The sequence below is a fragment of the Nicotiana tabacum genome, chromosome 10 (assembly GCF_000715075.1).
Source record: "Nicotiana tabacum cultivar K326 chromosome 10, ASM71507v2, whole genome shotgun sequence".
Taxonomy (NCBI): Eukaryota; Viridiplantae; Streptophyta; class Magnoliopsida; order Solanales; family Solanaceae; genus Nicotiana; species Nicotiana tabacum.
Genome location: NC_134089.1, coordinates 20276047 through 20289418, shown reverse-complemented (window position 1 = coordinate 20289418; position 13372 = coordinate 20276047). Strand labels below are relative to the sequence as shown.

At 40.7% G+C, this 13372-nt stretch overlaps 1 protein-coding gene across 2 annotated transcripts; it reads right to left on the bottom strand.

The window, feature by feature from the left end:
* Window positions 1-1462: 1462 nt before the first annotated feature.
* LOC142164609 (uncharacterized) lies at window positions 1463-11111 on the bottom strand. 2 transcript variants are annotated; one of them, XM_075222658.1, is made up of 2 exons: window positions 10348-11111; window positions 1463-7423 (listed from the first exon to the last, which is right to left on the bottom strand). In XM_075222658.1, the coding sequence occupies exon 2, from the start codon at window positions 3389-3391 to the stop codon at window positions 2270-2272; it is 1122 nt and encodes a 373-aa protein (XP_075078759.1). In that variant the 5' UTR covers window positions 3392-7423; window positions 10348-11111; the 3' UTR covers window positions 1463-2269. The 2 variants fall into 2 exon arrangements, with proteins under 2 accessions (XP_075078759.1, XP_075078760.1); XM_075222659.1 differs by having other exon boundaries at window positions 10466-11111.
* Window positions 11112-13372: the final 2261 nt, after the last annotated feature.

The window sequence follows — 13372 nt, the reverse complement described above, 5'->3', positions numbered from 1 at the left end:
AGAGTGTACTTAACCTTATAGGCAGTGAACTTCTTACTAAGATAATATATTGCTTGCTCCTTCTTTCCCGTGATGTCATGCTGACCCAATACACATTTAAAAGAATTATCCAAAACCGTCAAATAGAGAATTAAATGTCTCCCAGGCTCTAGTGGGACCAGCACAGGTGGGTTTGACAGGTACCTCTTAATCTTATCAAATGCTTCTTGACACTCGTTAGTCCACTTGACTGCAACATTCTTCTTCAACAGCTTACAGATGGCTTCACAGGTTGTCGTGAGCTGAGCAATGAACTTGCTGATGTAATTTAACCTTCCAAGCAAACTTATCACCTCAATTTTGTTCTTGGGCGGTGGTAACTCTTGGATGGCTTTAATCTTTGACGGATCCAACTCAATACCGCGTCTACTAACCACGAATCCCAGCAATTTTCCAGAGGGGACACCAAATGCACATTTCGCTGGATTGAGCTTGAGGTTGTACCTGCGGAGCCTTTGGAAAAACTTCCTCAAGTCCTTGATATGGTCAGACTGCTTCTTTGACTTTATGATCACATCATCTACATAAACTTCAATCTCCTTGTGTATCATGTCATGAAATATGGTGGTCATCTCCCTCATTAAGTTGCCCCATCATTCTTCAGACCAAATGACATTACCTGATAATAATATGTTCCCTACAACATGATGAATGTTGTCTTTTCTGCATCTTCCACATCCATCAAGATCTGGTGATATCCTACGTAGCAATCCACAAAAGACCCAATCTCATGCTTGGCATAATTATTGATCAGAATGTGAATGTTCGGCAATGGAAAGTCATCCTTTGGGCTTGCTTTGTTAAGATCATGGTAATCAACACATACCCTGGTCTTACCATCCTTCTTTGGTACTGGCACAACATTGGCTAACCAAGTGGGATATCGAGTGACCCGAATGACCTTTGCGGTAAGCTGCTTTGTGATTTCTTCTTTGATCTTCACACTCATATCAGTCTTGAACTTTCACAATGTTTGCTTGACAGGAGGGAATGCTGGATCAGTTGGCAATTTATGAACTACCAGATCAGTGCTCAGGTCCGGCATATGACCATGCAAAGATATCTTTGTACTTAAACAATGTTTTGATTATTTCCTCCTTAACTTGCGATTCTAAATGCACACTTATCTTGGTTTCCCTAACATTATCCTGGTCTCCTAAATTGATTGCTTCAATTTCACTCAAATTAGGCTTTGGTTTTTCTTCAAATTGTTTTAGCTCTTTAATTTCCTCAAATGCTTCTCCTTCATCATATTCTATTTCATCATTATATTCTACTTCTTGGATTGTCATTTCAGAATTAGATTGACTTTTAAGACTCGGCTAGAAATTCTTCATGCATGTCACGTCATTGCAACTAGCATAAAAAGAACTATACAGAAGAAAACAAAACAAAATAAAACACTATTAGGAATAACGTGAAATTGCATTTCATTGAAAATAAAAGGATAGAAGGGTTTGAACATCAAAACAAGCAAAACTAAAAAACTAATTACAACCCTGGAATAACCCAGATAACATAAATGAAAACAAAGCAGACTACCAAAACTCCTTCCTGGTGGGGAGTGGAGTAGCTTCCCAATTGCTAAGCTTCACGTGTGTCCCAATGAGTTGCACATCTGCTTTACTAGAACCTTCACCAACTTCTACCATATTGACCTCATCGAACAGATTCTAGAACCTCTTGATCAGCTCTCCATCAACATCGACCACATGTTTTGGCACTGAGGAGGTTAGAGGTTTTTCGGCCCTTGGCTTGACAAAAGACTTAGAGATGTGCAGGACAGGCTTGGGGAGTGGCCATACCTTCTGTTTCAAATTTTTAACCCTTTTCACGTCCTTCTCTGTGGGCATGAATCCCAAACCAATGTACCCGGATTCCCACTAGGGCACACTGGATGCACAATACCCTGCAGTTTCCGATAAAAATTGTTTGTTCTTGCATATCCCTACTATTTTTCCAAATTAATCCCGCGGATTTAGCCCAGACCCTTGCCCAACACAAAACCATTCTTCAACATTTCATTTGTTACCATGACAGATGCGGAGGATAACTTAGGACCCGGAATGCATTTTCCTTCAGGAATCTTCTCAACAGGCACTGTTTCGAAAGTTTGATAAACCAGGTCCCTTATCATCTTCAGCTTCGATAAACGGAACAATTGTGTCATTACAAGCTGATAAATCCTTATCACCATGCACAACTATTTCTTGCTTGTCCCGTTCGAACTTCACCATTTAGTGCAGGAAGATAGGACTTCCTTAGAAGCATGTATCCAGGGCCTTCCCAACAATAAATTGTAAGAGACAGCCACGTCTAACACTTGGAATTCCATGGTGAACTCAATTGGCCCTATCGACAATCTGAGCATTATATCTCCAACAGAGTCTTTACCTCCCCCATCAAAGCCTCGAACACACACACTGTTCGTGTGGATTCTTTCGGTTCCAATCTTCAATTTTTGCAGAGTAGACATGGGGAAAATATTCGTACTAGAGCCATTGTCAACCAAAACCCTTGAGACGACAAAATCTTCACACTTCACGGAGAGATAAAGAGCTCGGTTGTGTTCTATACCCTCCATAGTAAGTTCATCATCTGAGATAGTGATCCTGTTTACTTCGAAGATCTTGCTAGCTATGTTTTCCAAGTGATTCACTGTGATCTTATCAGGAACATGTACCTCATTCAAAATCTTCATCAGGACCCTGCGATGTTCATCTGAATGTATCAGCAAAGACAAAAGAGAAATCTGAGCTGGCGTTTTCCTTAACTGCTCCACAATGGAATAATCCTGCACTTTCATCTTTTTCAGGAACTCCTCAGCCTCTTCTTCGGTGACCGATTTCTTTACTGGCATTTGGCTATCCTTGAATGGCTTGGCTTTCCTTAATTCTTCTGGGGTGAAACATCTCCCAGAACGAGTCAATCCTCCAGTTTCATTAACTTCTTCCTCTATTTCTTTTCCTTTGTATGTCATTATCACTTGTTTATAATTCCACGGAACAGCCTTGGCATCAACCACTGATAGCTGGGTTACTGGTTTAATGATGATAGGGGTAATAGGAGCCCCCTTCACAACTATGACAGGCTTACTTGGAATCCCTGGCACTACCACTTTTGAAATTTCTAGACTTGCCCCAATATCTTTTGAAATCCCTTTCACGACCAACACCAGTGGTTTCAAATTGAGCGAGCTCGGCTTTTTTGTCACCTCTTCAACTGTCAAGGGCTTTGCTTTGGTAGAGTCTGGAGCTTTAACCAAATTACTTTCGCTGGCCCGAATCATCATGACGGATTTAGAAGACTTCTTGGGCTCCCCATCCTTGTGAACTATTTCAATTATATGCATCTCTGCATGGGCTGGCAAAGGGTTTTGGTTGATGTTCGGCGTGTATGGGCTTTGGACTACAATTTGGTTTGTATCAATGAGCTCCTGGATTGCCCTTTTCAAATGTCAGCACTTTTCTGTGTCATGCCTTGGAACATCAGAACAATAGGCTCATCTTAGGGAATAATCGAGGTTCTTTGGAGGGGGATTTGGTATCTTTGACTCAATCGGCCTCAAGATGTCCAACTGCCTTAATCTTTGAAACAGCCTAGCATAGGACTCTCCAAGCAGGGTAAAAGTTTGTTTCCGCTGCTGCCTCTCTCTTCTATAGTCCGGCCTTGGTCGAAAATTTGAACCATTAGGGTTTTAGTAGGGTTGTGGAGGTGGATAGGTATTTTGTGGTATTCTGTGGTGCTGGGGCATGCCATTGTGGGTAAGAAGGAGGTTGAATGTATGACTAGGCATGGTGAACATGGTATTGGGGTGGCCTGGTTAAGTATTGGGGATTTTGCGGGGGAAAGTAATGTTGATGTGGATTATATGGAGCTTGGGCGTAGGTTTGAGGTCGGGGTCGAGGATGGGTGTACTGATGAGGTGAACCCCTTTGTCCATGACATGGTCTAGAGACAACCATGGTGACATCATCCTTCTTCTTCTTGCCTAGAAAACTTCCGGTACCACTCTGGATTGCTTGGGTGGTTGCTTTTACGGAGGAGTAACTCATGATATTGCTCGACTCGAGCCCCTATTCCACCATTTATCCTATCTTTACCACATCATTGAAAGACTTACCAATGGCTAAAATCAAATGGTATTGTAAGTAGGCTCCAGGGCTTGAAGAAAGTACTCAACCATCTCATCTTCTTCCATCGGAGGATTGACTCGTGCAGCTTGTTCCCTCCATCGGAACCCATATTCTTTAAAGCTTTCATTGGGCCTCTTTTCCACTTTGTTCAAAGATAGGCGGTCTGGGACAATGTCTATATTGTACTGAAAGTGTCGGGCGAAGGCCTGAGCCATATCGTCCCATGTGTACCACCTGTTGGCGTCCTGGTGGGTGTACTATTCTAAAGCTGCCCCACTCAGACTCTGGCTGAAGTATGCCATCAGTAATTCGTCTTTTCCCCCGGCGCCTCTCATTTTCCTACAATAACCCCTCAGATGAGCTACAGGATCCCCATGTCCGTCATATAAGTCAAACTTGGGCATCTTGAACCCGGCGGGCAGTTGGACATCGGGGAACAAACACAAATCCTTATAGGCCACACTCACCTGGTTTCCCAACCCTTGCATATTTCTCAATGACTGCTCCAGACTCTTTACCTTCCTAAACATCTCCTCTTGCTCAGCGTTCTTGGGTGGTTTGTCAGTTTTAACATAAGGCTCAAAGTGGGGAGTGTAAGAGTAAGGATCTGGGACTTTGAATGTGGGTTCTGGGGCATAATATTGGGTATCTGGAGCTGGGAATGCGGGCTCACTAGAGGAGCGCTAGAGGGTAGCTTGTGAAGGGGGTACAAAAATAGGAGCAGATGTTGGGGCAGGGTACGAGGTTGTTTTGGCTGGTGGAGCATGAAAAGTTTGGGCCGAAGTGACGGGGTAGTTTTGGTAAGGGGTAAATCCCGGTGCGTGTTGTGGGGAAAGATCAATGGTATTGGTCATCTGGGATTGAGAAAGTGGTGGAATGGAAGCAGGGTTTTCTGTGTATTGGTGGGGAACGAGGGTGGAGGATGTCCCTTAATCCAGGCTTGACACATTTCCATCATATGATGCTTTAACCTCCGGACCTCCTCTTGCAGTTCTGATTCCGACTCAACAATCTCCCTTGGTGGGTCTACAACTCCAGTGTCTATTTCTTTGCTAGCCATGACGATTTGATGCTTTGACCGGATGTTGTATGGATGACTTTCCAGGATGCTAACAAACTAACCACCTTCTTGAAGTTAAATAAAGATAATAGAGGACAACAACACAAAACCACCATATTAGCGTTAGGGCATTTATCAAATAATAATATTACATTACGTTCAATGCACCTAGCAACAGTTAGCAGTTCTACAATAACTTTGAGGGTCACAGGGTCATATGGCATCATCCCAATTTGCTCATTTCAATCCTTGCTTCTCTTTATTTTCTTGCACATCATATTCTTCTTATTTTGGCTTATCACTCTCTTCTTCTTTTTTTCTTTTTTTGATTTTTTTGAACCAAAAATAGTTTGATCGAACCCGATGTAGGTTGCCTATGTATCATGTCCCTCATGAATCAGACCAAGCATAGTTTTGGAAAAGTGATGGAAAATAAACTAAAAAAAATCTTTTGGGATTTTTTCATTTAAAAACTTTTCGATATTAAAATACAATGGGAAGTACGATAATGAAAGACCTGACAGACTCAACTACACTATGACAGACTCTAACACTACCTGAAGGACTTAGTACTCCTAGACAACACACAAAAGTAAAAGACAACATAAAATTCGGATCCTGAATACGACGATCCTGACCAGGACGGGTCTGATGAAGATTCGGATGGCCCCGTCAATCCTGTCAAATCTAAACTCTGTATTATACCCTGCAAAGACACCTCGAAACTGGGAATGAGAATCCTGGAATACGCGCCTGCATCTGGAAGGATGACTCTAGTAAGGTACTCACGGTGATGTCCCATGTTCTCTACCAACCCTGCCAACTGTGATCTCAATGACTAAAGTGTAGCTCGAACCCCAACACTTTCTGCTGCATGGGCCTCCTCTGCCTAGGTAAATTGATCCATCAACTGTCTAAGCAATATCCGTGAGGTGGCCTCCTTGTCAAATACTCCTCTAACACGTCGGGGCAATGGCCTGCTAACCCCCCGTTGAGTAGACTGTAGCCATATGAAGTACTCATGGGTATACCTAGGTAAATGTGGGTCAGCTGCTAAAGTATCTCTACCCATCTTCATTAAATGATGCCAATAGGTTTGGACGTCGACCTCCCTGTGAGGCATAGTGTCAAACTCCCTAATGAAGTCACGAGAGTCAGGAATGTAGGGGACTTCTTGTCTCCTCCCTAACTGACGCATTACTCTAGCAGGGGTATATGGTCTAGTACACCAAAGACCAATCAGTACCAAGAAGTCTTGCACACGAGATCCTGCCAAGATCACGTCCAAATCAATCCAAAGATATGACCACAAAATCTTCCCTTCAGTCAAGGATCCTAAGTAATCAATCCAAGCCTGAACTCCAAGTGGTAAGGCAAACTTATCGAACGTCATTCTATTCTCGATACACTTCACTCGATCTCTCAAACAACAGTCAATCACATCTTTCTCAAACATTGTGGCGGGATGTAAGTGTTTCATCATCCACAGCTGCAGCAATAAGTTGTTTCCCTCAAAGAACCTCTAACCTTCTCGAATCCTGGTCAAAGTACGAAAGATTTCTGCCAAAATTGTCGGAACCAAGGTGACCTTACTACTGTGTTTATCATGGAAAAGTGCAAAGGCTATTGACCCCAGACGCGTGCTAATATGTCTACCCTCCAAAGGAAATACCAAGAGACCCAACAATGCAATAGCGAAAACCATATGACGCATCTTCTTCCAAGAATCATATGATATGGAAAATTCATCTACGAAGGTCTCATACCCAGTAGGACGAGCAAACCTCTCGAATAAAAAGTCCAAAGGTACCCAAGATTGATCTAGACATCCCTTGGGGGTTTCCAAATCTATTCCCTATGATCTTAAGGAACTTTGTGCTTGAATGAGCAGTTGTGCAAATCAAATCCTTGTCTAGGTATGACAGGCGAGTTAACCCGGCTATCTCAGCTAAGGTGGGTGTCATCTCAAGATCTCCAAACTTGAATACCATTCCCTGTGGGTCCCAAAATGTCAATATTGCTTCTATAAGGTCGGGACAGGGGGTGATGTCCATCAAAGAAATAAGAGTCCCTAATTTACCCATCAGATCACGCTGCTCAAGTAATGTGAACATGTTCCACCATTTTACTAGCCTTCTAAGGACTTTGACCACTTTTGATACTCTAGTGTTGGTAAGTGGATCCATACCTGAATGGGGGAAACATGGTTAATGACTCAAGACATTATGTGACACCACAACATTTTCTAGGGGACGGTTAGGCTATTTTTGCAAAATGGCATGAGGGTCGAAGGTGGCTAAAAGTGCAATCTCAACAAAGGTGACCTCAAAGACATGGAAATAACTCACTAAAGCTTATACGGATTCAAACTCCCAATAATCATAGCCCAAAATTAATTTGCAGAAATGACCCATTTTGCAAAAACGACCGATATGGCCAAAAGTGGCTAAAGATGCAAACTCGAAAAAGATGGAACTTAAAGTAATATGACACCTGGTTGTGGACTCAAGATCCTAAGACATGGGTCACGGAGGTACCTTTGCAAAAATGGCCCCATTTTGCGGCAATGGCCGATGTGGCCAAAGGTGGCTAGACATGCAAGATTTGGCTAAGACCCCGCGAAGTCAAGAACCTAAGACTCACTAGGAAGACCAGACCCTATGTGAGTTGTCTACGTATCCCACCCCGAAAGACGAGAATCAGGTATGCGTAGTTCGGGAAGATCGAACATGGAAGAAAGCTTTAAAATGAAATACAACTAGTTTGGAAAAACTATTTTTTGTCTTTTTGAAAAATGTGGAAAATGTAAAATCTTTTTGGATTTTCTTTTTCACTTTTTTCTTGATTTTTGGAAAACTATGAAAGAAAAATGTGAGTGGGCCCTACTTGCTTCACTTTATATTTCATCCTCAAATTTCCTTGGTCCGCCAAATGACCCTTTTACCCCTAAAGAGATGCAGCACGTAGCACATAAGGATGATTAAATGTCTTTTTGGGCCATAAGCCCATTTTAACATAATTTGGATAGGCCTCCTACAACGGGACACGGTGCCTGGGACCGATCCCTGCTAGGTTTAAATGATATGATACACATAAGCATGACCTAAAGGCTGACCTATGGTTGGGGTTCACTAGACAAGGCAATTCAGGGCGACACGTGGTCGATGTCGGCTGCTCTAATTGTCCGCCCTTTATGCAAATGATGACAATTTATAAAGCAGTAACACATAAAGAAAATATTGTAAACAAAGAAGCAACTAGCAAATAAAACGACATAAGCAAAAATAAAAATCACATAAAGCAAACAAAACACATAAAAACCTCAACCGAATATCCTAAAAAGCCAACAAGATCAAGTACTAGCTCGAACCTGCAACTCCCCAGCAGAGTCGCCAGAGCTGTCACACCCCTTTTTACTACTTCACTAACCCTCTTAAAATATAAAAGGATTTATAAAGCTCAAAGGGTTTTTCAATTTGAGAGTGACAAAAGATATGTTTAAAAGGATTTCTCTCAGAGTCGCCACCTAGCATTGTTTTTTGGTGTGCCAGGTCACCATTTTAGAAAATAATTTTCCTTTTAAACAATTGGACTCAAAACTAAGTCGGCACCAGAGATTTGGGTAAGGGGCTTCATTTGACTCGGGGAGAAGGTGTTAGGCGCTCCCCAAGTCCCGTAACTAGTACGGTTGTGTACTCGATCAAGTTGGCTTTTGAAATTTCAAATTGAGGCGAAAAACACAGAAAAAGAAAAATAAACACACAAGCGGCTCGAGGTCGTCCACACCAAGATTAAATAAAATAAGAAAATAATAAAAGTCTATACTATGCTCACTCTACTATGTCTGTCACGGCCTTCAATTACATCCACTTAGGGGTATACCCCTGATAAAAGAACACAAAAAATATATATACAAACTCTACGGGGCATTCCCCTGATGAATTAACTAACTAAAAGGGACGACCTCTCACCTCGAACGAACAAATCCTAAAGAATGCCTACCCAGGTGTGGTCGGCCTAAACATGCTCCTAACGATAATATGTTAAAAATGCAATAAATAAAAGAGAACTAAATAAAATCAGGATTCAATTCATGCTCAAATTCTTTTAATCCATTTAAACCCAAACCCCATGAGCCATTTCAAGCAATTTATCCAAACTGTCCACACAAATAAAGACAAGGGAAACATCAGAAAAGTAACTATTCAAAAGACACATAATATTTGTAGCAAATGAACGGGCTGACATAGAATACCAAGAATTACTATAGGAGGGAAAGGGAAAGAAAAACAAAATGAATTAAAACATTGATACGCACCATAACCCTATATTAATCCCAATTCATGTATATTATCTCTTAATTTGCTAAGAATAGAAAATTCCCAAATGACATCTAACCAGTAATCCTGTCGTAATTCAAGTCCAAAAATAAGATCAAAAATCAATTATATAAGCTAATCAGTTTACTTTCACCAAATGTAACTTCTATATATATGAATTTCACTCAAAAACAAATACCTACTAGTTTTCGGTCCACTCCTAAACTCCACACAATTTTAGAATGCATTTTAAACTTATCTGAAGCTAGCAGCAAATAAGACCTTGGAAACGAATTTTGTCTCACCTTTTAAACGGAAAAGAATAGAAAAGGTACTAGTAAAAAGAGTTTTAACTTGAAGCAAGCAATGGAACTATTTCTTAATCTAAGAGCAAAAAGTTAATGAAACGGATAACCAAAGGTGGAGTTGACAGAATATTCATGGAGATTCGAAGAAAATAAGTTATTTGACCTTAATCGACCGAGATGCTATTTTAATGCTAGATTGGAGGGACCTGACATGGACTAAGCTTAAACTAGGTGAAGTAATTCTTCAAATAGCAATTTGATCACACAAACAGTAAAGCCACGACTCAATGGCAAACATAATCACATACTTCAATCTCTAGCACAATAAGGATCAAGGAAATATGTTATTCATTTCTGCAGATTCAGATTCATTTATAGTCAAAGTATTCAACAAGAACAATTTAACAAATTAGATCAAGCGCACAGAACAACAGCTCGACACATACGAACAAATCAAAATAGGGACAGAGGTTGTAGATGTGAACCTGAAGTTAAACTTTAATTAATAAAACTTCCTTAGTAACACAAGGAGAAATCAAAGCAGCGGTTGTGACCAAAATTCGTCACGACGATCAAACTATGAACAGAAGAAGCGAACCGAACCTCGAACGACGAACACGACTCCGACCTCAAGCAAACTGAATGGCGGGCGAATTTTTAGAACCCAAAATGCTCCAATCTAATCCCATGATCAAAAATGAAACAAAACTGAAAATAAGTTTTTTTGTTTGTTTTGTTTTGTATTTTTCAAAGAAGAACGAACTTCTGAAGCAAAAATATATAACCCCAAGTATATATTTTCTGAACTGAACTGAAAACGAAGTTCAGAACCCTGGTTTTTCTCCAATTTTGTCCAAAGAACCCTAGAACTTCCCCCCCCCCCCCCCCCCCTCTTTTTGTCCTGAAATCCCAAATATATAGGTAGCCTAGAAGCTTCTTCTTCCTTCCTCTCCAAGAAAATCAAAAACCTTCTCCAAAAAGTCCCAAAAAATTCAAATTTTATCCCTTTTTGTGGCAATCAAGGACAGATGGATGGAGTAGATCGAGTGTAACTCGATCCTACGCCTCCCATTTTTCCTTTTTTTCCCAAAAAAAAAGATAAAATCAAAAAAGATGAGGAGAAAATGTGTATTCATGATTACAGACACGTGGAGGAAGGACAGGGGAGTAGAGGGGGGACCATGGGATGAACTCGTTGGTTTTCCAGCGAGTTGGAGGCAGGCAGAATCGGAATGGGGTGGGGCATCGTTTGGTTAGCGTTTTAGGTTAGGGTTTTGGGAGTTATAATATGGTATTTATATGAGGTGTGGGAGTTAATAGGAGCCATTAGATTAAGAGGGGATGAAGGGTTGAGATTGTAAATTAGAAATGGGGTGGTTCAAGAATGTATCCAGCGGGTCAATCGGGTAAGGGAGTGGGCTGGGCGGATTTGGGCCATTTCTTGGCCGAGTTTGGGCTCTAAATTGGAGTTTTGACTCATTAAATCCATCAATTAAGAAAACTTAACCCTTTTCTTCTCTTTTTTTTTAATGATTTAAAATTAATTTTAATTGATTAAATTAAACTATATCATGCTATGAAACCATATATATTATTTTTATATAAATTATTATATTCAAAATAAAAGTGTAGATCATGGTAAAAACAAAAATATATTGCTATAAAAATATTAATAACCTAAATTAGATAGAATAAGATAGAACATGAAACTATTTTTGTATTTTTTCAAATTTTGTGCCTTAAAATAGAATTAAAATTAGTAATAAAGTAAAATCCTATAGAAATAAATTCAAATAAATACCCTAAAAATACTAGGACTATTAAAGGTAATCCTAATGCGTGGGTCAAAAATTACATGTCTACATGAATAATGATATGCAAAAGATTAAAAGGGATCCTCAGGCCATGACATGGTGTTCTCGGGCTATGAAAATGGTGCCTCCGAACGGTGATGCCTTTGGATAATTTGGCGATCTTTCAGCCTATGAAATATAGTGTGTGACGATCTTTCAGCCCATGAGATGCAATAAGTGGCGATCTTTCAGCCATGCGGTGATCTTTCAGCCATGCAATGCGGTAGGTGGCAATCTTTTTGCCCATGAGATGTAGATGTGGCAATCTTTCTGCCATGCAATGCAGTAGGTGGCGATCTTTCAGCCATGCAATACAGTAGGTGGCGATCTTTCAGCCATATAGATGAAGGTGGAGGTAGAGCTTAACCTCGGAAGGCAGAATAGTAGCCTTATGTAATGCGAAAATGTAGATGGAGACAACGTTTAGTCTCGGAAGGCAGAATAGTAGCCTTATGCAATGCGAAAATGCAGAAGGAAACAACGTTTAGTCTCGGAAGTCAGAATAGTAGCCTTATGCAATGCAGAAATATAGATGGAGACAACATTTAGTCTCCGAATGCAGGATAGTAGCCTAATGCAATGCGAAAATCCAGATGGAGACAACTTTTAGGCTCGGAAGGTAGGATAGTAGCCTTATGCAATGCGAAAATGCAGATGAAGACAACGTTTAGTCTCGGAAGGCAAAATAGTAGCCTTATGCAAGAAATAAAATGGCAAATGGTAATAAGCTTTCTTAGCTAATAGCAGATTGTGATATTGTGACTGTTGGGGACACTGTGCATGCTGGGGACACTGTTGTGTGTGGATAGCAAATGTGAATAAATGCAACGGTTCTGAGAGTTGTATTCCTAAACAACATTTATCTCGTGAGTGTATAGTACGTTTGATGGTTTTGCAATCCAAGTGCCTGCATCCAAAGAAAAATCGTGAGTTTTGCAAGGGGGGGGGGAGAGGTTAGTTCGTATCCCCGCTGGCTCTGCTTGACCTGCTCGGCTTTGATCTGGTGATACTACATGTATCACTGGGGTAGCGTTGCTAAACAAAGCAATTTCAATAATAAACAGGCATGATTTTGTGAAAGTGTGACATAAGTGTATAATTAAAATAATTTTTAGATGAACCGACGACTGCGACATAGTTTAGAACATTGCAACCTCTCCTGCTACAGAATTTTGAGGGTCCTCCTCAAAATTTTGCCCCACTTTGATGAGTTGACGCTTTTGACGGTTGCTTGTGGCGATTGGCTGAAATTACTTCAGATTTTTGAGGGTCCTCCTCAAAATTTTGAGGGTCCTCCTCAAAATTCTGCCCCAGTTTCCAATTGCGGAGGGGGCGGTGAACTTTTTATTGAATTGTGACCGAACCCATAGGGCTGCCTACATATCCACTCTTAAACGGGAATCAGGTCAGGCGTAATTCAATTACATCGATGAGGAAAGCACACATAGTTGTCGACGCCCCCTTTTTCCCTCCTAAAAGAAGGCGAAATCGGGTTTACAACATTATGGGCAAAACAACTCTTATTCCCTTTTGAGGAATCGGGTTATGGAATTTGAAGAGTCGCCAATTGGTTACATGAATATTAGGGCCTATAGGCAGGATTTCTAATGATTTGCAATACGACTGAACATGAAATCTTATAGACATGATCTCTAAA

What these genes read in the sequence shown, in the direction of transcription:
- LOC142164609 (XM_075222658.1), bottom strand. Translation starts at nt 3,391, where the DNA reads ATGCATATAATTGAAATAGTTCACAAGGATGGGGAGCCCAAGAAGTCT.